Source organism: Crotalus tigris, unplaced genomic scaffold, assembly GCF_016545835.1.
Source record: "Crotalus tigris isolate CLP2741 ecotype Arizona unplaced genomic scaffold, ASM1654583v1 scf7180000023622.256236, whole genome shotgun sequence".
Classification (NCBI taxonomy): Eukaryota; Metazoa; Chordata; class Lepidosauria; order Squamata; family Viperidae; genus Crotalus; species Crotalus tigris.
In genome coordinates this window covers 1-26,049 of record NW_024100085.1, presented here as the reverse complement: position 1 = coordinate 26,049, position 26,049 = coordinate 1, and the positions used below count along the sequence as shown (strand labels likewise).

The 26,049-nt window shown below is 42.3% G+C and overlaps 1 protein-coding gene across 1 annotated transcript in view; it reads right to left on the bottom strand.

The window, feature by feature from the left end:
- LOC120297481 (vomeronasal type-2 receptor 26-like) overlaps positions 1-25,364 on the bottom strand; it is a 35,818-nt gene extending 10,454 nt beyond the window's left edge. The window contains exon 1 of the mRNA XM_039320142.1: positions 25,245-25,364. Coding sequence (XP_039176076.1) covers positions 25,245-25,364 — 120 coding nt within the window. The remainder of the gene's footprint in view (positions 1-25,244) is intronic.
- Between the last annotated feature and the right edge of the window lie 685 nt (positions 25,365-26,049).

The window sequence follows — 26,049 nt, the reverse complement described above, 5'->3', positions numbered from 1 at the left end:
TGCAGAGGAGCGAGTGGTGAAGTTAGTAGAAGTACGATGGCGAAGATTGGTCGTTTGTCTGATTTTGATGTCTCACACCCAGAGAGATGGAATTCCTACGTTGCAAGAGTGGAGAATTACTTCAGAGTAAATCAAATTAAAGAAGATGGCTTGAAGGCTGCAATTCTTTTGTGTGTCTGTGGACAGGAAGCTTTTGAAATTGCAGAGAATCTGGTGGCCCCTGCACCTCTGGAGTCAGTAACATATACTGATTTGAAGAAAATGTTAAAGGAACATTTCCAGTCAAAGTTATCTGTTATTGCTTGGAGGCACATGTTTGAGCAGAGAGACCAGAAGCCGGGTGAATCTGCTACAGATTTTATTGCGGCCTTAAGGCAAGCAGCCAGATCTTGTGAGTTCAAGCATCTGGAAGAGAGGCTACGAGATCGCTTTGTATGCGGTTTAAGGAATAGAAGATTTTTGCTAAAGAAGATGTCTCTTTCCAAGATGCGCTACAAGAGGTGACAGCTGAGGAAGCAGCAGGCGGGGCTGTGAAGACCCTACGGCCCACCAGCAGCCCTCCAGAGACAGCTACCGTCCATCAAGAGGACGCTCGAGAAGGATCAGAAGCGGATCCTGAAGAAGAGGTGGATAGACTTCACCAGCCAACTGAAAGGAGGCAGAAGGAACATCCGGACAAGGCCCCAGCATCTCTTCAATGCTTCGGGTGTGGAGGACGCCACAAGCGAGCTGACTGCAGGTTCTGCTCCACCATTTGCAGAGCATGTGGCAGGCAAGGCCACATCACATCCGTCTGTTTGGGTTGCCAGAAGGTCCAACCTCGTGAAGAATTGCATCTGAAAGGTACCACGGTCCCCAGCCAACATAGGGTGGGTTTCTGCGCATTGCGCAGGAGTATTTTAAGGACAGGGACACATAAGCCCCTTAAGAAGAAACTTTCTATTAACTTAAGGCTGCAAGGGGTTCCCTTATCAATGGAGTTGGACACTGGATCCGCTCTCTCTATTATTTCTATTAACACATTCAAAAGAATATGCAGTTGCAGTGGCCTTCGAGTTAAACTCAGGCCATCCAATCTAATACTTACAGATTTTCAGAATTATATGATGTGTGTTAAGGGGGAGGCCACCCTTAGAGTACAGCGTAAGGATTTTGAAGGTCCCCTAGATGTGGTGGTTGTTGGGGGTGAGCGTACGAGTCTTATTGGACTCGATTGGTTCGAGGCCCTGGGAATCCAGGTAACTGGGCTGCACCATTTGCAAACGTTGAGCCTTGCAGAAGTCTGCAAGGAGTTTGCAGATGTGTTTAGTTCAGAGCTAGGATCCTACAAGGGGCCTCCAATTTCACTAGGATTAGACCCAACCATCACACTCATCAGGGTTAAGCCTAGGAGATTGATGCTGAGCTGGACAAATTGCTCCAGCAGGGCATTCTAGAACCTGTGGATTCAAGTCCATGGGAAACCCCCATAGTAATGCCTCTAAAGGCTAATGGGAACATACATATATGTGCAGACTACAAGTGCACACTGAATAAGGTGCTGCAACAGCATGCTTATCCAGTGCCTGTGGTAAGTCACATTCTGGCCTCCCTCAAGGGGGGGCACACTTTTGCAAAGCTTGACCTGGCACAGGCCTATCAACAGCTACCTGTTGATGAGGCAGCTGCAGAGGCCCAGACTATTGTAACTCACAGGGGGGGCCTTCAAGGTCAAGAGACTGCAATTTGGGGTAAATGTAGCCCTTGGCATATTCCAAAGTGTCACGGAGAGCACACTTTGAGGTATTCCTGGGGTCTGACTCTACTTTGATGATGTCCTCATTGCTGGGGAATCATCTCAAAATTTAGCAGAGAGATTAAGGGCTGTCTTGCTTCGTTTTTGAAAAGCAGGCCTTAAACTAAAGAAGGATAAATGTAAGATAGGAGTCACTTCTACTGACTTCTTAGGATTCAAGATAGATGCTCAAGGCATTCACCCTGCTGAAACTAAATTGCAAGCTATCCAGCAGGCCCCAAGCCCTAAGTCTAAGAATGAGCTGCAAGCCTTCTTGGGGCTATTAAATTTTTACCATGCATTTCTCCCACATAAAGCTGCAGTGGCAGAGCCATTACACAGGCTCTTAGACAAGCAGGCTCCTTGGCAGTGGACTAAAGTCCATGACAAGAGTTTCAATGAGGTTAAGGTCTTGCTTACTTCTAATGCTGTTTTAGCGCATTTCAATGAGCAACTGCCTGTTTGCATCGCATGTGATACATCTCTTTATGGGGTTGGAGCTGTACTCAGCCATCTGAAGGCTGATGGGACACAGGTTCCTGTGGCCTATTATTCATAGACTCTTTCTTCTGCAAAGCGAAATTACGCTCAAATTGACAGAGAAGCCTTGGCCATGTTGTTGTTGTTGTTAATTGCGAAGTCGTGTCCGACCCATCGCGACCCCATGGACAACATTCCTCCAGGTCTTCCTGTCCTCTACCATCTTCTGGAGTCCATTTAAATTCACACCTACTGCTTCAGTGACTCCATCCAGCCATCTCATTCTCTGTCGTTCCCTTCTTCTATTGCCCTCAATCTTTCCCAGCATTAGGCCCTTCTCCAGTGATCCTTCCTTCTCATTAGGTGGCCAAAGTACTTGAGTTTCAACTTCAGGATCTGGCCTTCTAAAGAGCAGTCGGGGTTGATCTCTTCTAGGACCGACCGTTTTGAACGCCTTGCAGTCCAAGGGACTCGCAGGAGTCTTCTCCAGCACCACAGTTCAAAGGCCTCAATTCTTTTGCGCTCAGCCTTTCTTATGGTCCAACTTTCACAGCCATACATTGCAACTGGGAAAACCATGGCCTGGACTATACGCACTTTTGTTGGCAGGGTGATGTCTCTGCTTTTTTAGAATGCTGTCTAGATTTGCCATAGCTTTCCTCCCCAGGAGCAAGCGTCTTTTAATTTCTTGGCTGCAGTCTCCATCTGAGGTGATCTTGGAGCCCAGAAAAATAAAATCTGTCACTACCTCCATTTCTCCCCATCTATTTGCCAGAATTGAGAGGGCCGGATGCCATGATTTTGGTTTTCTTAATGTTGAGTTTCAAGCCAACTTTTGCACTCTCCTTCTTCACCCGCATCAAGAGGCTCTTTAGTTCCTCTTCACTTTCTGCCATTAGAGTGGTATCATCTGCATATCTTAGGTTGTTGATATTTCTCCCGGCAATCTTAATTCCAACTTTTGATTCATCTAGCCCTGCCTTTCTCCTGATGTGCTCTGCATATAAGTTAAATAGGCAGGGCGACAGTATACAGCCTTGCCGGACTCCTTTTCCAATTTTGAACCAATCAGTGGTTCCGTGTTCGGTTCTCACTGTTGCTTCTTGACCCGCATATAGGTTTCTCAAGAGACAAATGAGATGGTCTGGTACTCCCATCTCTTTAAGAACTTGCCACAATTTGTTGTGATCCACACAATCAAAGGCTTTTGCATAGTCAATGAAGCAGAAGTAGATGTTTTTCTGGAACTCCCTAGCTTTCTCCATGATCCAGCGTATGTTGGCAATTTGATCTCTAGTTCCTCTGCCTCTTCGAAATCCTGCCTGTACTTCTGGTAGTTCTCGATCCACATACTGCTGGAGTCTAGCTTGTAGGATTTAAGCATAACTTTACTAGCATGTGAAATGAGTGCATGGTGCGTAGTTGTTGAAAACAATTCTTTGGCATTGCCTTTCTTTGGAATTGGAATGTAAACTGACCTTTTCCAATCCTGTGGCCACTGTTGAGTTTTCAAAATTTGCTTGCAAATTGAGTGTAGCACTTTTACTGCATCGTCTTTTAAGATTTTGAATAGCTCAGCTGGAATACTGTCACCTCCCCTAGTTTTGTTGTTGCTCAGATTTTCTAAGGCCCATTTCACTTCACATTCTAGGATGTCTGGTTCGAGGTCAATGACCATCTCATTGTGCTTATCTGGGATGTTAAGCTCATTCTTGTATAGTTCTTCTGTGTAGTTTTGCCATCTCTTCTTAATCTCTTCTGCCTCTGTTAGGTCTCTGCCATTTTGGTCCTTTATCATGCCCATCTTTGCATGAAACGTTCCCTTCATATCTCCAACTTTCTTGAAGAGATCTCTGGTCCTCCCTATTCTGTTGTTTTCTTCTATTTCTTTGCACTGTTCATTTAAGAAGGCATTCTTATCTCTTCTAGCTACTCTCTGGAATTCTTCATTCAATTGTGTGTATCTTTCTCTTTCTCCTTTGCCTTTCGCTTCCCTTCTTTCCTCAGCTATTTGCAAAGCTTCCTGAGACAGCCATTTTGCTTTCTTGCATTTCTTTTTCTTTGGGATGGTTTTAGTTGCTACCTCTTTTACAATGTTGCGAACTTCCATCCATAGTTCTTCAGGCATTCTGTCTATCAGATCCAGTTCCTTAAATCTATTTGTCACCTCTACTGTATATTCATCAGGAATATGATTTAGTTCATACCTGAGTGGCCTAGTGCTTTTCCCTACTTTGTTCAATTTAAGCCTAAATTTTGCAACGAGAAGCTCATGATCTGAGCCACAGTCAGCTCCTGGTCTTGTTTTTACTGACTGTATACAGCTTCTCCATCTTTGGCTGCAGAGTACCTAGTCAATCTGATTTCTATGTTGACCGTCTGGTGATGTCCATGTGTAGAGCCGTCTCTTGGGTTGTTGGAAAAGAGTGTTTGTTATGACCATCGTATTCTCTTGACAAAATTCTATTAGCCTGTGCCCTGCTTCATTTTGTTCTCCAAGGCCAAACTTGCCTGTTATTCCGGTTATCTTTTGGCTTCCTACCTTAGCATTCCAATCCCCCATGATGATAAGGACATCATTTTTTGGTGTTAATTCTATAAGGTGCTGTAGGGCTTCATAGAACCGGTCAATTTCATCCTCTTCAGCACCAGTGGTTGGGGCATAGATTTGGATTATTGTGATATTGAATGGTTTGCCTTGGATTCGAATTGAGATCATTCTGTCATTTTGGGGATTGTATCCCAGTATTGCTTTTCCTATTCTTTTATTGACTATGAAGGCTACTCCATTTCTTCTGAGGGATTCTTGCCCACAGTAGTATACCTGATGGTCATCTGAGTTAAATTCACCCATTCCTATCCATTTTAGTTCGCTGATTCCTAAGATGTCGATGTTCAGTCTTGTCATCTCTTTTTTGACTACGTCTAGCTTGCCTTGATTCATGGATCTTACATTCCAGGTTCCTATGGAGAAAAAATCTTTACAGCATCGGACTTTCCTTTCACCACCAGATATATCCACAGCTGAGCGTCCTTTCGGCTTTGGCCCAGTCGCTTCATTCTTTCTGGCGCTACTAGTACTAGCCCTCTGCTCTTCCCCAGTAGCATATTGGACACCTTCCGACCTGAGGGGCTCATCTTCCAGCGTCATATATTTTTTCCTTTTATTACTGTCCATGGGGTTTTCATGGCAAAGATACTGGAGTGGTTTGCCATTTCCTTCTCCAGTGGATCACATTTTGTCAGAACTCTCTGCTATAACCTATACGTCTTGGGTGGCCCTGCATGGCATAGCTTATAGCTTCATTGAGTTACGCAAGACTCTTCGCCACGACAAGGCAGTAATCCATAAAGGGGGAAACATAGATAGGCAGCCTAGAAAAGTAAGTGCCCTCCGAACCATACCCAAGCACTTCGAATTTTATGACGCTGTCCATTTTGCTCTATGAGTTCATGGTGACCTAACCCTAACCCTAAGTGGAATTTTCCTCCTGTGGCATTTTCCCATGTGTTTTACAAGGAAACATAAATAGCGCAGCCTAGAAAAATAAGTGCCCTCCGAACCATACCCAAGCACTCCGAGTTTGTTGGCGTTGTCCATTTTGCTCTGTGAGTTCATGGTGACCTAACCCTAACCCTAAGTGTAATTTTCCTCCTATGGGATTTTCCCATGTAGTTTACCAGGAAACATAGATAGAGCAGCCTAGAAAAGTCAGTGTCCTCCGAACCATACCCAAGCACTTCAAGTTTGTTGGCGCTGTCCATTTTGCTCTATGAGTTAATGGGGACATAACCCTAACCCAGTAGTTCTCAACCTTTCTAATGCCGCGACCCCATAATACAGTTCCCCATGTTCTGGTGACCCCCAACCACTTATACATCACCGGGTGCCAGGGGCGTGGCCAAAGAAAAGGGAGAAAATGGCGGACAGCCTTGTTTGGCGACCCCTGTGAAATGGTCGTTCGACCCCAAATGTGGTCCCGACCCACAGGATGAGAACCACTGCCCTAACCCTAACTGGAATTTTCCTCCTATGGGATTTTCCCATGTAGTTTACAAGGAAACCTAAATAGGGCGGCCTAGAAAATTATGTGCCCTCTTAAGTATACCCAAGCATTCCGGGTTTGTTGGTGCTGTCCATTTTGCTCTATGAATTCATGGTGACCTAACCATAACCCTAAGTGGAATTTTCCTCCTATGGATTTTCCCATGTAGTTTACCAAAAAACATAGATAGGGTATGCTAGAAAAATAACTGTCCTACTAACCATACCGAAGGACTCCGAGTTTGTTGGCGCTTTCCATTTTGCTCCATGAGTTCATTGGGATCTAACCCTAATCCTAAGTCGAATTTTCCTCCTATGGGATTTTCCCTTGTATTTTACCAGGAAACATAGATAGGGCGGCCTATTAAATTAAGTGCACTTCTAACCATCACCAAGCACGCTGAGTTTGTTGGTGCTGTCAATTTTGCTCTATGAGTTCATGTTTAATTAAACCTAACCTTAAGTGGAATTTTCCTCCTATGGGATTTTCCCATGTATTTTTCCAGGAAACATAGATATCGCAGCCTAGAAAAGTAAGTGCCCACCGAACCATACACAAGCACTCCGAGTTTGTTGGCGATGTCCATTTTGCTCTATGAGTTCATGGGGACCTAACCCTAACCCTAAGTGGAATTTTCCTCCTATGGGATTTTCCCATGTATTTTACCAGGAAACATAGATAGAGCAGCCTAGAAAAGTAAGTGCCCACCGAACCATACAAAAGCACTCCGAGTTTGTTGGCGCTGTCCATTTTGCTCTATGAGTTCATGGGGACCTAACCCTAACCCTAAGTGGAATTTTCCTCCTATGGGATTTTCCCATGTAGTTTACCAGGAAACATAGATAGCGCATCCTAAAAAAATAAGTGCCCTCTGAAGCATACCCAAGCACTTCGAATTTGTTGACGCTGTCCATTTTGCTCTATGAGTTCATGGGGACCGAACCAAAACCCTAAGTGGAATTTTCCTCCTATGGGATTTTCCCATGTATTACAGCAGGAAACATAGATAGGCAGCCTAGAAAATTAAGTGACCTCCTAACCATACCCAAGCACTCCGAGTTTGTTGGCGGTGTCCATTTTGCTCTGTGAGTTCATGGTGACCTAACCCTAACCCTAAGTGGAATTTTCCTCCTATGGGATTTTCCCATGTATTTTGCCAGGAAACATAGATATCGCAGCCTAGAAAAGTAAGTGCCCTCTGAACCATACACAAGCACTCCAAGTTTGCTGGCGATGTCCATTTTGCTCTATGAGTTCATGGGGACCTAACCCTATCCCTCAGTGGAATTTTCCTCCTATGGGATTTTCCTATGTAGTTTACCTGGAAACATAGATATCACAGCCTAGAAAAGTAAGTTCCCTCTGAACCATACACAAGCACTCCAAGTTTGTTGGCGCTGTCCATTTTCCTCTATAAGTTCATGGTGACCTAACCCTAACCCTAAGTGGAATTTTCCTCATGTGGGATTTTCCCATGTGTTTTACGAGGTAACATAAATAGCGCATCCTAGAAAAGTAAGTGCCCTCTGAACCATACCCAAGCACTCCGAGTTTGTTGGCGCCGTCCATTTTGCTGTATGAGTTCATGCGGACCTAACCCTAACCCTAAGTGGAATTTTCCACCTATGGGATTTTCCCATGTAGTTTACCAGGAAACATAGATAGGGCAGGCTAGAAAAGTAACTGTCCTACTAACCATACATAAGAACACCGAGTTTGTTGGTGATGTCCGTTTTGCTCTATGAGTTCATGGTGACCTAACCCTAACTCTAAGTGTAATTTTCCTCGTATGGGATTTTTCCATGTATTTTACCAGGAAACATGGATAGAGCAGCCTAGAAAAGTAAGTGCCCTTCTAACCATACCCAAGCATTCTGAGTTTGTTGGCGCTGTCAATTTTGCTCTATGAGTTCATGGTTAATTAACCCTAACCTTAAGTGGAATTTTCCTCCTATGGGAATTTCCCATGTAGTTTACCAGGAAACCTAAGTAGCGCCAACAAACTCAGAGTGCTTTGGTATGGTTAGAAGGGCACTTAATTTAATAGGCCGCCCTATCTATGTTTCCTGGTAAAATACATGGGAAAATCCCACAGGAGGAAAATTCCACTTAGGGTTAGGGTTAGGTCCCCATGAACTCATGGAGCAAAATGGAAAGCGCCAACAAACTCAGAGTCCTTGGGTATGGTTAGTAGGACAGTTACTTTTCTAGCCTACCCTATCTATGTTTTTTGGTAAACTACATGGGAAAATCCCATAGGAGGAAAATTCCACTTAGGGTTAGGGTTAGGTCCCCATGAACTGATAGAGCAAAATGGACAGCACCAACAAACCCGGAGTGCTTGGGTATGGTTCAGAGGGCATTTATTTTTCCAGGCTGCGCTAGCTATGTTTCCTGGTAAACTACATGGGAAAATCCCATAGGATGAAAATTCCACTTAGGGTTAGGGCTAGGTCCCCATGAACTCATAGAGCAAAATGGACACAGCCAAAAAACTTGGAGTGCTTGTGTATGGTTCAGAGGGCACTTACTTTTCTAGGCTGCGATATCTATGTTTCCTGGTAAAATACATGGGAAAATCCCATAGGAGATAAATTCCACTTAGGGTTAGGTTTAATTAACCATGAACTCATAGAGCAAAATGGACAGTTCCAACAAACTCAGAGTGCTTGGATACGGTTAGAAGGGCACTTAATTTAATAGGCCGCTCTATATAGGTGTCCTGGTAAAATACATGGGAAAATCCCACATGAGGAAAATTCCACTTCGGGTTAGGGTTAGGTCACCATGAATTCATAGAGCAAAATGGACAGCGCCAACAAACTCGGAATGCTTGGGTATACTTAGGAGGGCACTTACTTTTCTGGGCTCCGCTGTTTATGTTTCCTGGTAAAATACATGGGAAAATGACATAGGAGGAAAATTCCACTGAGGGTTAGGGTTAGGTCACCATGAACTCATAGAGCAAAATGGACATCGCCAACAAAATCGGTGTTCTTGCGTATGGTTAGTGGGACAGTTACTTTTCTACCCTGCCTTATCTATGTTTCCTGCTTAAGTACATATGAAAATCCCATAGGAGAAAAATTCCAGTTAGGGTTAGGGTTAGGTCACCATGAAGTCACAGAGCAAAATGGACACCGCCAACAAACTCGGAGTGCTTGGGTATGGTTAGGAGGTCACTTAATTTTCTAGGCTGCCTATCTATGTTTCCTGGTAAAATACATGGGAAAATCCCATAGGAGGAAAATTCCACTTAGGGTTTTGGTTCGGTCACCATGAACTCATAGAGCAAAATGGACAGCGTCAACAAATTCAAAGTGCTTGGGTATTGTTCGGAGGGCAGTTATTTTTCTACGCTGCGCTATCTATGTTTCAGGGTAAACTACCTGGGAAAATCCCGTAGGAGGAAAATTCCACTTAGGGTTAGGGTTAGGTTACCATGAACTCATAGAGCAAAATGGACTGCACCAAAAAATTTGAAGTGCTTGGGTATGGTTAGGAGGGCAGTTACTTTTCTAGGCTGCCTATCTATTTTTCCTGGTAAAATACATGGGAAAATCCCATAGGAGGAAGATTCCACTTAGGGTTAGGGTTAGGTCCCCATGAACTGATAGAGCAAAATGGACAGCACCAACAAACCCGGAGTGCTTGGGTATGGTTCAGAGGGCACTTATTTTCCCAGGCTGCGCTATCTATGTTTCCTGGTAAACTACATGGGAAAATCCCATAGGAGGAAAATTCCACTTAGGGTTAGGGTTAGGTCCCCATGAAGTCATAGAGAAAAATGGACACAGCCAAAAAACTTGGAGTGCTTGTGTATGGTTAAGAGGGCACTTACTTTTCTAGGCTGCGATATCTATGTTTCCTGGTAAAATACATGGGAAAATCCCATAGGAGATAAATTCCACTTAGGGTTAGGTTTAATTAACCATGAACTCATAGAGCAAAATGGACAGTGCCAACAAACTCAGAGTGCTTGGGTACGGTTAGAAGGGCACTTAATTTAATAGGCCGCCCTATATAGGTGTCCTGGTAAAATACATGGGAAAATCCCACATGAGGAAAATTCCACTTCGGGTTAGGGTTAGGTCACCATGAATTCATAGAGCAAAATGGACAGCGCCAAGAAACTCGGAGTGCTTGGGAATGGTTAGTAGGGCACTTAATTTTCGAGGCTGCCCTATGTAGGTTTCCTGGTAAAATACATGGTAAAATCCCATAGGAGGAAAATTCCACTTACTGTTAGGGTTAGGTCCCCATGAACTCATAGAGGAAAATGGACATCGCCAACAAAGTCGGAGTGCATGGGTATGGTTAGGAGGGCACTTACTTTTGTATGCTGCGCTATTTATGTTTCCTGGTAAACTACATGGGAAAATCCCATAGGAGGAAAATTCCTCTTAGGGTTAGGTCACCATGAACTCATAGAGAAAAATGGACATAGCTAATAAATTCGAAGTGCTTGGGTATGTTTTGGAGGGCACTTACTTTTCTAGGCTGCGATATCTATGTTTCCTGGCAAAATACATGGGAAAATCCTATAGGAGAAAAATTCCACTTAGGGTTAGGTCACCATGAACTTATAGAGCAAAATGGACAGCGCCAACAAACTCGGAGTGCTTGTGTATCGTTCGGTGGGCACTTACTTTTCTAGGCTGTGATATCTATGTTTCCTGGTAAAATACATGGGAAAATCCTATAGGAGGAAAATTACACTTAGAGTTAGGGTTATGTCACCATGAACTCACAGAGCAAAATGGACACCGCCAAGAATCTAGGAAATGTAGATAAGGCAGGCTAAAATATAATGCATGCTCCTAACAATTGCCGTGCGCTGCTAATCTATTGGTGATGTCCATTTCGCTCTATGGATTTATGGAAAAACAACCCTAACCCTAAGTGGGTTTTCCCTCCAATGGGATTTTCCCATGTATTTCATCAGAAAATGTATATAAGGCAGGATAAAAAGAATTGAATTCTCCTAACCATTGCCACGTGCTACGAATCCATTGGTGATGTCCATCTCGCTCTACGAATTTACAGAAACCTAACCCTAACCGTAAGTGTGTTTTCCCGCCAAAGGTATTTTCCCATGTATTTCACCAGGAAATGTAGATAAGGCACGCTAAGAAGAAATGCACGCTCCTAAACATTGCCACGTGCTCCAAATCGATTGGTGATGTCCATTTGGCTCTACGAATTTACAGAAACCTAACCCTAACCCTAAGTGGGTTTTCCCTGCAATGAATTTTTCCCATGTATTTTACAAGGACATGTAGATAAGGCAGGCTAATAAGAAATGCATGCTCCTAACCATTGCCATGTGCTCCGAATCCATTGGTGATCTCCATTTCGTTCTACAAATTTACAGAAACCTAACCCTAACCCTAAATATGTTTTCCCTCCAATGGGATTTTCCCATGTATTTCACCAGGACATGTACATAAGGCTGGCTAAAAACAATGAACGGTCCTAACCATTGCCATGCAATCCAAATCTATTGGTGATTTCCATTTCGCTCTACGAATTTACGGAAACCTAACCCTAACCCTAAGTGGGTTTTCCCGGAAATGGATTTTTCCCATGGATTTCACTAGGAAATGTAGATAAGGCACGCTAAAATGTAATGCATGCTCCTAACAATTGCCATGCGCTGCGAATCCATTGGTGATGTCCATTTCGCTCTATGAATTTATGGAAACCTAACCCTAACCATAAATTGGTTTTCCAGCCAATGGGATTTTCCTATATATTTCACCAGAAAATGTAAATAAGGGAGGCTAAAAGGAATTGAACTCTCCTAACCATTGCCATGTGCTCCAAATCCATTGGTGATGTCCATCTCGCTCTACGAATTTACAGAAACCTAACCCTAACCCTAAGTGGGTTTTCCCACCAATGGTATTTTCCCATGTATTTCACCAGGAAATGTAGACAAGGCAGGCTAAAAAGAAATAAACGCTCCTAACCATTGCCATGCACTCCAAATCCATTGGTGATGTCCATTTCACTATATGAATTTATGGAAACCTAACCCTAAACCTAAGTGGGTTTTCCCGGCTATAGATTTTTTCCATGCATTTCACTTGGAAATGTAGATAAGGCAGGCTAAAATGTAATCCATGCTCCTAACAATTGCCATGCGCTGCGAATCCATTGGTGATGTCCATTTCGCTCTATGAATTTATGGAAACCTAACCCAAACCCTAAGTGGGTTTTCCCGCCAATGGTATTTTCCCATGTATTTCACCAGGAAATGTAGATAAGGCAGGCTAAAAAGAAATGAACGCTCCTAACCATTGCCATTCCATGTCAATCTATTGGTGATGTCCATTTCGCACAATAAATTTATGGAAACCAACCAAACACTAAGTGGGTTTTCCCGCCAATGGTATATTCCCATGTATTTCACCAGGAAATTTAGATAAGGCAGGCTAAAAAGAAATGAACGTTCCTAACAATTGCCATTCCCTGTGAATTCATTGGTGATGTCCATTTCACACAATGAATTTATGGAAACCAAACCTAACCCTAGGTGGGTTTTCCCGCCAACGGTATTTTCCCATGTATTTCACCAGGAAATGTAGATACGGTAGGCTAAAAAGAAATGAACGCTCCTAACCATTACCATTCCATGTGAATCCATTGGTGATGTCTATTTCGCACAATGAATTTATGGAAACCAACCCAAACCCTAAGTGGGTTTTCCCGCCAATAGGATTTTTCCATGTATCTCACCAGAGAATATAGATAAGGCAGGCTAAAAAGAGATGGACGCTACTAACCATTGCCATTCCCTGTGAATCCATCGGTGATGTCCATTTTGCGCAATGAATTTATGGAAACCAAACCTAACCCTAAGTGGGCTTTCCCGGCAATGGATTTTTCCCATGCATTTCATTAGGAAATGTAGATAAGGCAGGCTAAATTTAATGCATGCTCCTAACCATTGCCATGTGCTGAGAATCCATTGGTGATGTCCATTTCGCTCTACAAATTTACAGAAACCTAACCCTAACCCTAAATGGGTTTTCTCGCCAATGGTATTTTCCATGTATTTCACCAGGACATGTACATAAGGCAGGCTAAAAAGACATAAACGCTCCTAACCATTGCCATGCACTCCAAATCCATTGGTGATGTCCATTTCCTCTACGAATATATGGAAACCTAACCCTAAACCTAAGTGGGTTTTCCCGCCAATAGGTTTTTCCCATGTATTTCACAGGAAATGTAGATAAGGCAGGCTAAAAAGAAATGAACGCTCCTAACCATTGCCATTCCATATGAATCTATTGGTGATGTCCATTTCGCACAATAAATTTATGGAAACCAACCAAACACTGTGTTTTCCCGGCAATGGGATTTTCCAATGTATTTCAACAGGAAATGTAGATAAGGCAGGATAAAAAGAAATGCATGCTCCTAACCATTGCCACGTGCTACGAATCCATTGGTGATGTCCATCTCGCTCTACGAATTTACAGAAACCTAACCCTAACCGTAAGTGTGTTTTCCCGCCAAAGGTATTTTCCCATGTATTTCACCAGGAAATGTAGATAAGGCACGCTAAGAAGAAATGCACGCTCCTAAACATTGCCACGTGCTCCAAATCGATTGGTGATGTCCATTTGGCTCTACGAATTTACAGAAACCTAACCCTAACCCTAAGTGGGTTTTCCCTGCAATGAATTTTTCCCATGTATTTTACAAGGACATGTAGATAAGGCAGGCTAATAAGAAATGCATGCTCCTAACCATTGCCATGTGCTCCGAATCCATTGGTGATCTCCATTTCGTTCTACAAATTTACAGAAACCTAACCCTAACCCTAAATATGTTTTCCCTCCAATGGGATTTTCCCATGTATTTCACCAGGACATGTACATAAGGCTGGCTAAAAACAATGAACGGTCCTAACCATTGCCATGCAATCCAAATCTATTGGTGATTTCCATTTCGCTCTACGAATTTACGGAAACCTAACCCTAACCCTAAGTGGGTTTTCCCGGCAATGGATTTTTCCCATGGATTTCACTAGGAAATGTAGATAAGGCACGCTAAAATGTAATGCATGCTCCTAACAATTGCCATGCGCTGCGAATCCATTGGTGATGTCCATTTCGCTCTATGAATTTATGGAAACCTAACCCTAACCATAAATTGGTTTTCCAGCCAATGGGATTTTCCTATATATTTCACCAGAAAATGTAAATAAGGGAGGCTAAAAGGAATTGAACTCTCCTAACCATTGCCATGTGCTCCAAATCCATTGGTGATGTCCATCTCGCTCTACGAATTTACAGAAACCTAACCCTAACCCTAAGTGGGTTTTCCCACCAATGGTATTTTCCCATGTATTTCACCAGGAAATGTAGACAAGGCAGGCTAAAAAGAAATAAACGCTCCTAACCATTGCCATGCACTCCAAATCCATTGGTGATGTCCATTTCACTATATGAATTTATGGAAACCTAACCCTAAACCTAAGTGGGTTTTCCCGGCTATAGATTTTTTCCATGCATTTCACTTGGAAATGTAGATAAGGCAGGCTAAAATGTAATCCATGCTCCTAACAATTGCCATGCGCTGCGAATCCATTGGTGATGTCCATTTCGCTCTATGAATTTATGGAAACCTAACCCAAACCCTAAGTGGGTTTTCCCGCCAATGGTATTTTCCCATGTATTTCACCAGGAAATGTAGATAAGGCAGGCTAAAAAGAAATGAACGCTCCTAACCATTGCCATTCCATGTCAATCTATTGGTGATGTCCATTTCGCACAATAAATTTATGGAAACCAACCAAACACTAAGTGGGTTTTCCCGCCAATGGTATATTCCCATGTATTTCACCAGGAAATTTAGATAAGGCAGGCTAAAAAGAAATGAACGTTCCTAACAATTGCCATTCCCTGTGAATTCATTGGTGATGTCCATTTCACACAATGAATTTATGGAAACCAAACCTAACCCTAGGTGGGTTTTCCCGCCAACGGTATTTTCCCATGTATTTCACCAGGAAATGTAGATACGGTAGGCTAAAAAGAAATGAACGCTCCTAACCATTACCATTCCATGTGAATCCATTGGTGATGTCTATTTCGCACAATGAATTTATGGAAACCAACCCAAACCCTAAGTGGGTTTTCCCGCCAATAGGATTTTTCCATGTATCTCACCAGAGAATATAGATAAGGCAGGCTAAAAAGAGATGGACGCTACTAACCATTGCCATTCCCTGTGAATCCATCGGTGATGTCCATTTTGCGCAATGAATTTATGGAAACCAAACCTAACCCTAAGTGGGCTTTCCCGGCAATGGATTTTTCCCATGCATTTCATTAGGAAATGTAGATAAGGCAGGCTAAATTTAATGCATGCTCCTAACCATTGCCATGTGCTGAGAATCCATTGGTGATGTCCATTTCGCTCTACAAATTTACAGAAACCTAACCCTAACCCTAAATGGGTTTTCTCGCCAATGGTATTTTCCATGTATTTCACCAGGACATGTACATAAGGCAGGCTAAAAAGACATAAACGCTCCTAACCATTGCCATGCACTCCAAATCCATTGGTGATGTCCATTTCCTCTACGAATATATGGAAACCTAACCCTAAACCTAAGTGGGTTTTCCCGCCAATAGGTTTTTCCCATGTATTTCACAGGAAATGTAGATAAGGCAGGCTAAAAAGAAATGAACGCTCCTAACCATTGCCATTCCATATGAATCTATTGGTGATGTCCATTTCGCACAATAAATTTATGGAAACCAACCAAACACTGTGTTTTCCCGGCAATGGGATTTTCCAATGTATTTCAACAGGAAATGTAGATAAGGCAGGATAAAAAGAAATGCATGCTCCTAACCATTGCCATGAGCTCCAAATCTGTTGGTGATGTTCATTTCACTATACGAATTTATGGAAACCTAACCCAAACGCTAAGTGGGTTTTCCCGCCAATGGGATTTTCCTATGCATTTCACCAGGAAATTTAGATAAGGCAGGCTAAAATGTAATGCATGCTCCTAACCATTGCCATGCGCTGCGAATCTATTGGTGATGTCCACTTGACTCTATGAATTTATGGAAACCTAACCCAAACCCTAGGTGGGTTTTCCCGCCAACGGTATTTTCCCATGTATTTCACCAGGAAATGTAGATAAGATAGGCTAAAAAGAAATGAACGCTCCTAACCATTACCATTCCATGTGAATCCATTGGTGATGTCTATTTCGCACAATGAATTTATGGAAACCAACCCAAACCCTAAGTGGGTTTTCCCGCCAATAGGATTTTCCCATGTATCTCACCAGAGAATGTAGATAAGGCAGGCTAAAAAGAGGTGCATGCTACTAACCATTGCCATTCCCTGTGAAGCCATTGGTGATGTCCATTTTGCGCAATGAATTTATGGAAACCAACCCTAACCCTAAGTGGGCTTTCCCGGCAATGGATTTTTCCCATGCATTTCATTAGGAAATGTAGATAAGGGAGGCTAAATTTAATGAATGCTCCTAACCATTGCCATGCGCTGCGAATCCATTGGTGATATCCATTTCGCTCTATAAATTTACAGAAACCTAACTTTAACCCTAAATGGGTTTTCCCGCCAATGTTATTTTCCCATGTCTTTCACCAGGAAATGTACATAAGGCAGGCTAAAAAGAAATAAATGCTCCTAACCATTGCCATGCACTCCAAATCCATTGGTGATGTCCATTTCCTGTACGATTTTATGGAAACCTAACCCAAACCCTAAGTGGGTTTTCCCGCCAATGGTATATTCCCATGTATTTCACCAGGAAATTTAGATAAGGCAGGCAAAAAAGTAATGCACACCCCTAACCATTGCCATTCCCTGTGAATTCATTGGTGATGTCCATTTCACGCAATGAATTTATGGAAACCAACCCTAACCCTAAATGTGTTTTCCCGGCAATGGGATTTTCCCATGCGTTTCACTAGGAAATGTAGATAAGGCAGGCTACAAAGAAATCAATGTTCCTAACCATTGCCATTCCCTGTAAATTCATTGGTGATGTCTATTTCGCACAATGAATTTATGGAAACCAACCCTAACCCTAAGTGGGTTTTCCCGCCAATAGGATTTTCCCATGTATTTCACCAGAGAATGTAGATAAGGCAGGCTAAAAAGAGATGGATGCTACTAACCATTGCCATTCCCTGTGAATCCATTGGTGATGTCCATTTTGCGCAATGAATTTATGGAAAACAACCCTAACCCTAAGTGGGCTTTCCCGCCAATGCGATTTTCCCATGTATTTCACTAGAAAATGTAGATAAGGCAGGCTAAAAAGAAATGAACTCTCCTAACCATTGCCACATGCTCCGAATCCATTTGTGATGTCCATCTCGCTCAACAAATTTACAGAAACCTTACCCTAACCCTAAGTGGGTTTTCCCGCCGATGGTATTTTCCCATGTATTTCACCAGGAAATGTAGAAAAGGCAGGCTAAAAAGAAATGAAGGCTCCTAACCATTGCCATTCCATGTGAATCCATTGGTGATGTCCATTTCGCACAAGGAATTTATGGAAACCAACCAAACACTAAGTGGGTTTTCCCGCCAATAGTATTTTCCCATGTATTTCACCAGGAAATTTAGATAAGGAAGGCTAAAAAGTAATGCACACCCCTAACCATTGCCAGTCCCTGTGAATTCATTGGTGATGTCCATTTCACGCAATGAAATTATGGAAACCAAACCTAACCATAAGTGTGTTTTCCCGGTAATGGGATTTTCCCATGCGTTTCACTAGGAAATGTAGATAAGGCAGGCTAAAAAGAAATGAACGCTCCTAACCATTGCCAAACTCGACAAATCCATTGATGATGTCCATTTCACTATACGAATTTATGGCAACCTAACCCAAACGCTAAGTGGGTTTTCCCGCCAACGGTATTTCCCCATGTATATCACCAGGAAATGTAGATAAGGTAGGCTAAAAAGAAATGAACGCTCCTAACCATTGCCATTCCATGTGAATCCATTGGTGATGTCTATTTCGCACAATGAATTTATGGAAACCAACCCAAACCCTAAGTTGGTTTTCCCGCCAATAGGATTTTCCCATGTATCTCACCAGAGAATGTAGATAAGGCAGGCTAAAAAGAGGTGCATGCTACTAACCATTGCCATTCCCTGTGAATCCATTGGTGATGTCCATTTTGCGCAATGAATTTATGGAAACCAACCCTAACACTAAGTGGGCTTTCCCGGCAATGGATTTTTCCCATGCATTTCATTAGGAAATGTAGATAAGGGAGGCTAAATTTAATGAATGCTCCTAACCATTGCCATGCGCTGCGAATCCATTGGTGATATCCATTTCGCTCTATAAATTTACAGAAACCTAACCCTAACCCTAAATGGGTTTTCCCGCCAATGTTATTTTCCCATGTCTTTCACCAGGAAATGTACATAAGGCAGGCTAAAAAGAAATAAATGCTCCTAACCATTGCCATGCACTCCAAATCCATTGGTGATGTCCATTTCCTGTACGATTTTATGGAAACCTAACCCTAACCCTAAATATGTTTTCCCTCCAATGGGATTTTCCCATGTATTTCACCAGGACATGTACATAAGGCTGGCTAAAAACAATGAACGGTCCTAACCATTGCCATGCAATCCAAATCTATTGGTGATTTCCATTTCGCTCTACGAATTTACGGAAACCTAACCCTAACCCTAAGTGGGTTTTCCCGCCAATGGTATATTCCCATGTATTTCACCAGGAAATTTAGATAAGGCAGGCAAAAAAGTAATGCACACCCCTAACCATTGCCATTCCCTGTGAATTCATTGGTGATGTCCATTTCACGCAATGAATTTATGGAAACCAACCCTAACCCTAAATGTGTTTTCCCGGCAATGGGATTTTCCCATGCGTTTCACTAGGAAATGTAGATAAGGCAGGCTAAAAAGAAATCAATGTTCCTAACCATTGCCATTCCCTGTAAATTCATTGGTGATGTCTATTTCGCACAATGAATTTATGGAAACCAACCCTAACCCTAAGTGGGTTTTCCCGCCAATAGGATTTTCCCATGTATTTCACCAGAGAATGTAGATAAGGCAGGCTAAAAAGAGATGGATGCTACTAACCATTGCCATTCCCTGTGAATCCATTGGTGATGTCCATTTTGCGCAATGAATTTATGGAAAACAACCCTAACCCTAAGTGGGCTTTCCCGCCAATGCGATTTTCCCATGTATTTCAATAGAAAATGTAGATAAGGCAGGCTAAAAAGAAATGAACTCTCCTAACCATTTCCACATGCTCCGAATCCATTGGTGATGTCCATCTCGCTCCACAAATTTACAGAAACCTTACCCTAACCCTAAGTGGGTTTTCCCGCCGATGGTATTTTCCCATGTATTTCACCAGGAAATGTAGAAAAGGCAGGCTAAAAAGAAATGAAGGCTCCTAACCATTGCCATTCCATGTGAATCCATTGGTGATGTCCATTTCGCACAAGGAATTTATGGAAACCAACCAAACACTAAGTGGGTTTTCCCGCCACTAGTATTTTCCCATGTATTTCACCAGGAAATAAGGAAGGCTAAAAAGTAATGCCACCCCTACCTTTGCCATTCCGCATGTGAATTCATTGGTTATGTCCATGTTTCACGCAATGCATTATGGAAACAACCTAACCATAAGGTGTGTTTTCCGTAATGGGGATTTTCCTTTTCCATGCGTTTCATTCACTATGGATAAATTTAGATAGGCCAGTCTAAAAAGAATTGATGTTCCTAACCATTGCCATTCCCTGTGAATCCATTTGTTGAGGTCTATTTCGAACATGAATTTTATGGAAACCAAAAAAACCCCAAACCCTAAGTGGGTTTTCCCCGCCAATAGGATTTTCGCCATGTCTTTCACCAGGAAATGTAGATAAGGCAGGCTATTGAAATGAACGCTCCTAACCATTGCCAAACTCGACAAATCCATTGATGATGTCCATTTCACTATACGAATTTATGGAAACCTAACCCAAATGCTAAGTGGGTTTTCTCGCCAATGGGATTTTCCTATGCATTTCACCAGGAAATTTAGATAAGGCAGGCTAAAATGTAATGCATGCTCCTAACCATTGCCATGCGCTGCGAATCTATTGGTGATGTCCACTTCGCTCTATGAATTTATGGCAACCTAACCCTAACCCTAGGTGGGTTTTCCCGCCAACGTAATTTCCACCATGTCTATCAGTCGAAATTGTAGATAAGGGTAGGCTAAAGAAATGAAACGCTCCCTAACCATATGCCCTTCCGGTGACTCCATTGGTGATGTCTATTTCGCCAATGAAATTTATGGAACCAACCCAAACCCTAAGTTGGTTTTCCCCGCCAATAGGATTTTCCCATGTATTTCCAAGAGAATGTATCATAGGTCAGGCTAAAAAGAGTGCGCTACTTAACCATTTCCTTCCTATGATCCATTGGTGATGTCCATTTTTTGCGCATGAATTTATGGAAACGCAACTCTAACCCTAAGTGTGTTTTTCCCGGCAATGTGGGATTTTCCGCATTCGTTTTCACATAGGAAATGTAGATAAGGCAGGATAAAAAGAAATGAACGCTCCTAACCATTGCCATTCCATGTCAATCTATTGGTGATGTCCATTTCGCACAATAAATTTATGGAAACCAACCAAACACTAAGTGGGTTTTCCCGCCAATGGTATATTCCCATGTATTTCACCAGGAAATTAGATTGGAAGGAAAGGCTACAAAGTAATGCGACACACCCTAACCATTGCCATTCCCCTGTGAAATTCATTGTGATGTCCATTTCCACGGCAATGAAATTATGTGAAACCAAACCTAACCATAATTGTGTTTTCCGCGGTAATGGGATTTTCCATGCCGTTTTCACTAGGAAATGTAGATAAGGCAGGGCTAAAATGAAATGAATGTTCCTAACCTTGCCAGTCCTCTGTGATCCATTGGTGATATCTATTTCGCATCTCATGATTTATGGAAACCAAACCCTAAGTTGGTTTTCCCGCCAATAGGATTTTCCCATGTATTTCACCAGGAAATGTAGATAAGGCAGGCTAAATTGAAATGAACGCTCCTAACCATTGCCAAACTCTACAAATCCATTGATGATGTCCATTTCACTATACGAATTTATGGAAACCTAACCCAAATGCTAAGTGGGTTTTCTCGCCAATGGGATTTTCCTATGCATTTCACCAGGAAATTTAGATAAGGCAGGCTAAAATGTAATGCATGCTCCTAACCATTGCCATGCGCTGCGAATCTATTGGTGATGTCCACTTCGCTCTATGAATTTATGGCAACCTAACCCTAACCCTAGGTGGGTTTTCCCGCCAACGGTATTTCCCCATGTATATCAGCAGGAAATGTAGATAAGGTAGGCTAAAAAGAAATGAACGCTCCTAACCACTGCCATTCCATGTGAATCCATTGGTGATGTCTATTTCGCACAATGAATTTATGGAAACCAACCCAAACCCTAAGTTGGTTTTCCCGCCAATAGGATTTTCCCATGTATTTCACAAGAGAATGTAGATAAGGCAGGCTAAAAAGAGGTGCACGCTACTAACCATTTCCATTCCCTATGAATCCATTGGTGATGTCCATTTTGCGCAATGAATTTATGGAAACCAACCCTAACCCTAAGTGTGTTTTCCCGGCAATGGGATTTTCCCATGCGTTTCACTAGGAAATATAGATAAGGCAGGATAAAAAGAAATGAACGCTCCTAACCATTGCCATTCCATGTGAATCCATTGGTGATGTCCATTTCGCACAATAAATTTATGGAAACCAACCAAACACTAAGTGGGTTTTCCCGCCAATGGTATATTCCCATGTATTTCACCAGGAACTTTAGATAAGGCAGGCTAAAAAGTAATGCACACCCCTAACCATTGCCATTCCCTGTGAATTCATTGGTGATGTCCATTTCGTGCAATGAATTTATGGAAACCAAACCTAACCCTAAGTGTGTTTTCGCGGCAATGGATTTTTCCCATGTATTTCAACAGGAAATGTAGATAAGGCAGGCTAAAAAGAAATGAACTCTCCTAACCATTGCCACGTGCTCCGAATCCATTGGTGATGTCCATCTCGCTCTACAAATTTACAGAAACCTAACCCTAAGTGGTTTTTCCCGCAAAATGTATTTTCCCATGTATTTCACCAGATAATGTAGATAAGGCAGGCTAAAAAGAGATGCACGCTACTAACCATTGCCATTCCCTGTGAATCCATTGGTGATGTCCTTTTTGCGCAATGAATTTATGGAAACCAACCCTAACCCTAAGTGTGTTTTCCCGCCAATGCGATTTTCCCATGTATTTCACCAGAAAATGTAGATAAGGCAGGCTAAAAAGAAATGAACTCTCCTAACCTTTGCCACGTGCTCCGAATCCATTGGTGATGTCCATCTCGCTCTACAAATTTACAGAAACCTAATCCTAACTCTAAGTGGGTTTTCCCGCCAATGGTATTTTCCCATGTATTTCACCAGAGAATGTAGATAAGGCAGGCTAAAAAGTAATGCACACCCCTAACCATTGCCATTCCCTGTGAATTCATTGGTGATGTCCATTTCACGCAATGAATTTATGGAAAACAAACCTAACCCTAAGTGTGTTTTCGCGGCAATAGATTTTTCCCTTGTATTTCAACAGGAAATGTAGATAAGGCAGGCGAAAAAGAAATGCATGCTCCTAACCATTGCCATGTGCTCCAAATCTGTTGGTGATGTCCATTTCACTCTGCGAATTAACAGAAGCCTAACCCTAACCCTAAGTGGGTTTTCCCGCCAAAGGTATGTTCCCATGTATTTCACCAGGAAATGTAGATAAGGCAGGCTAAAAAGAAATGAACGCTCCTAACCATTGCCACACTCTACAAATCCATTGATGATGTCCATTTCACTATACGAATTTATGGAAACCTAACCCAAACGCTAAGTGGGTTTTCCCGCCAATGGTATTTTCCTATGCATTTCACCAGGAAATTTAGATAAGGCAGGCTAAAATGTAATGCATGCTCCTAACAATTGTCATGCGCTGCGAATCCATTGGTGATGTCCATTTCGCTCTATGAATTTATGGAACACCAACCCTAAATCGAAGTGGGTTTTCCCGCCAATGGGATTTTCCCATGTATTTCACCAGAAAATGTAGATAAGGCAGGCTAAAAAGAATTGAACTCTCCTAACCACTGCCACGTGCTCCGAATCCATCGGTGATGTCCATCTTGCTCTATGAATTTACAGAAACCTAAACCTAACCCTAAGTGGGTTTTCCCGCGAATGGGATTTTCCCATGTATTTCACCACGACATGTAGATGAGAAAGGCTAAAAAGAAATGCGTGATCATCACCATTGCCATGCTCTCCAAATCCATTGGTGATGTCCATTTCGCTCTACGAATTTACAGAAACCTAACCCTAACCCTAAGTGGGTTTTCCCCGCAATAGTTTTTCCCATGTATTTCACCACGAAATTTAGATAAGGCAGGTGAAAAAGAAATGTATGCTCCTAACCATTGCCATATTCTCTGAATCGATTGGTGATGTCCATTTCGCTCTACAAATTTACGGAAACCTAACTCTAACCCTAAGTGGGTTTTCCCTCCAATGGTATTTTCCCATGTATTTCACTATTAAATGTAAATAAGGCATGCTAAAAAGAAATTCAAGCTCCTAAACATTGCCATGTGCTCCAAATCCATGGGTGATGTCCATTTTGTTCTAAAAATTTACGGAAGCCTAACTCTAACCCTAAGTGTGTTTTCTTGCCAATGGGATTTTCCCATGCATTTCACTAGGAAATGTAGATAAGGAAGGCTAAAAAGACATGAATGCTCCTAACCATTGCCATGCACTCCTAAATCCATTGTTGATGTGCATTTCACTCTACGAATTTATGGAAATCTAACCCTAACCCTAAGTGGGTTTTCCCGCCAATGGAATTTTCCCATGTATTTCACCAGGACATGTAGATCAGGCAGGCTAAAAAGAAATGCATGATCATAACCATTGCCATGCTCTCCACATCCATTGGTGATGTCCATTTCCCTCTACGAATTTAGGGAAACCTAACCCTAACCCTAAGTGGGGTTTCCCGCCAATGGGATTTTCCCATACATTTCACTAGGATACGTAGAAAAGGCAGGCTAAAAAGATATGAACGCTCCTAATCATTGCCATTCTCTGCAAATCCATTGGTGATATCTATTTCGTGAAATGAATTTATGGAACCCAACCCTAACCCTACGTGGGTTTTCCTGCGAATGGGATATTCCCATGTATTTCACCAGGACATGTAGATAAGGCAGGCTAAAAAGAAATCCACACTCCTAACCATTGCCATGCGCTCTGAATCCATTGGTGATGTCCATTTCACTCTACAAATTTACGGAAACCTAACCCTAACCCTAAGTGGATTTTCCTGCCAAAGGGATTTTCCCATGTATTTCGCTAGGAAATGTAGATAAGACAGGCTAGAAAGAAATGCACACTCCTAACCATTGCCATGCGCTCCAAATCCATTGGTGATGTCCGTTTCGCTCTACAAATTTACGGAAATCTAACCCTAACGCTAAGTGGGTTTTTCCGCCAAAGGGATTTTCCCATGCATTTCACTAGGAAATGTAGATAAGAAAGGCTAAAAAGAAATACATGCTTCTAACCATTGCCATGTGCTCCAAATCTATTGGTGATGTCCACTTCGCTCCACAAATTTAGGGAAACCTAACCCTAACCCTAAGAGTGTTTTCCCAGCAATGTTTTTTTCCCATGTATTTCACAAGGACATGTAGAATAGTCAGGCTAAAAAGAAATGCATGCTACAAACCTTTGCCATGCACTCCAAATCCATTGATGATGACCATTTCACTCTCCGAATTTATGGAAACCTAACCGAAATCCGCCAATGGGATGTTCCCATGTATTTCAGCAGGAGATGTAGATAAGATACGTTAAAAAGAAATGCAAGCTCATAACCATTGCCATTCCCTGTCAATCCACTGTTGATGTCCATTTTGCGCAATGAATTTATGGAAACCAACCCTAACTCTAAGAGGGTTTTCCGGCGAATGGGATTTTCCCATGTATTTTACCAGGACATGTAGATAAGGCAGGCTAAAAAGAAATGGAAGATCATAACCATTGCCATGCACTCCAAATCCATTGGGGATGTCCATTTCGCTCTACAAATTTACGGAAACCTAACCCTAAACCTAAGAGGGATTTCCCGCAAATTAGATTTTCCCATGTATTTCACCACGAAATTTAGATAAGGCAGGCTAAAATTTAATGCATGCTCCTAACAATGGCCATGAGCTGCAAATCCTTGGTGATGTACATTTCACTCTCTGAATTTATGAAAAACCAACCCTAACCCTAAGTAGGTTTTCCCGCCAATGGGATTTTCCCATGCATTTCACCAGAAAATGTAGATAAGACAGGCTAAAAAGAAATGAACTCTCCTAACCAATGCCACGTGCTCCGAATCCATTGGTGATGTCCATTTCTCTCTACAAATTTAGGGAAACCTAACCCTAACCCTAAGTGGGTTTTCCCGGCAATGATTTTTTCCCATGTATTTCACAAGGACATGTAGATAAGTCAGGCTAAAAAGAAATGGATGCTACAAACCATTGCCATGAACTCCAAATCCATTGGCGATGTCCATTTCACTCTACGAATTTATGGAAACCTAACCC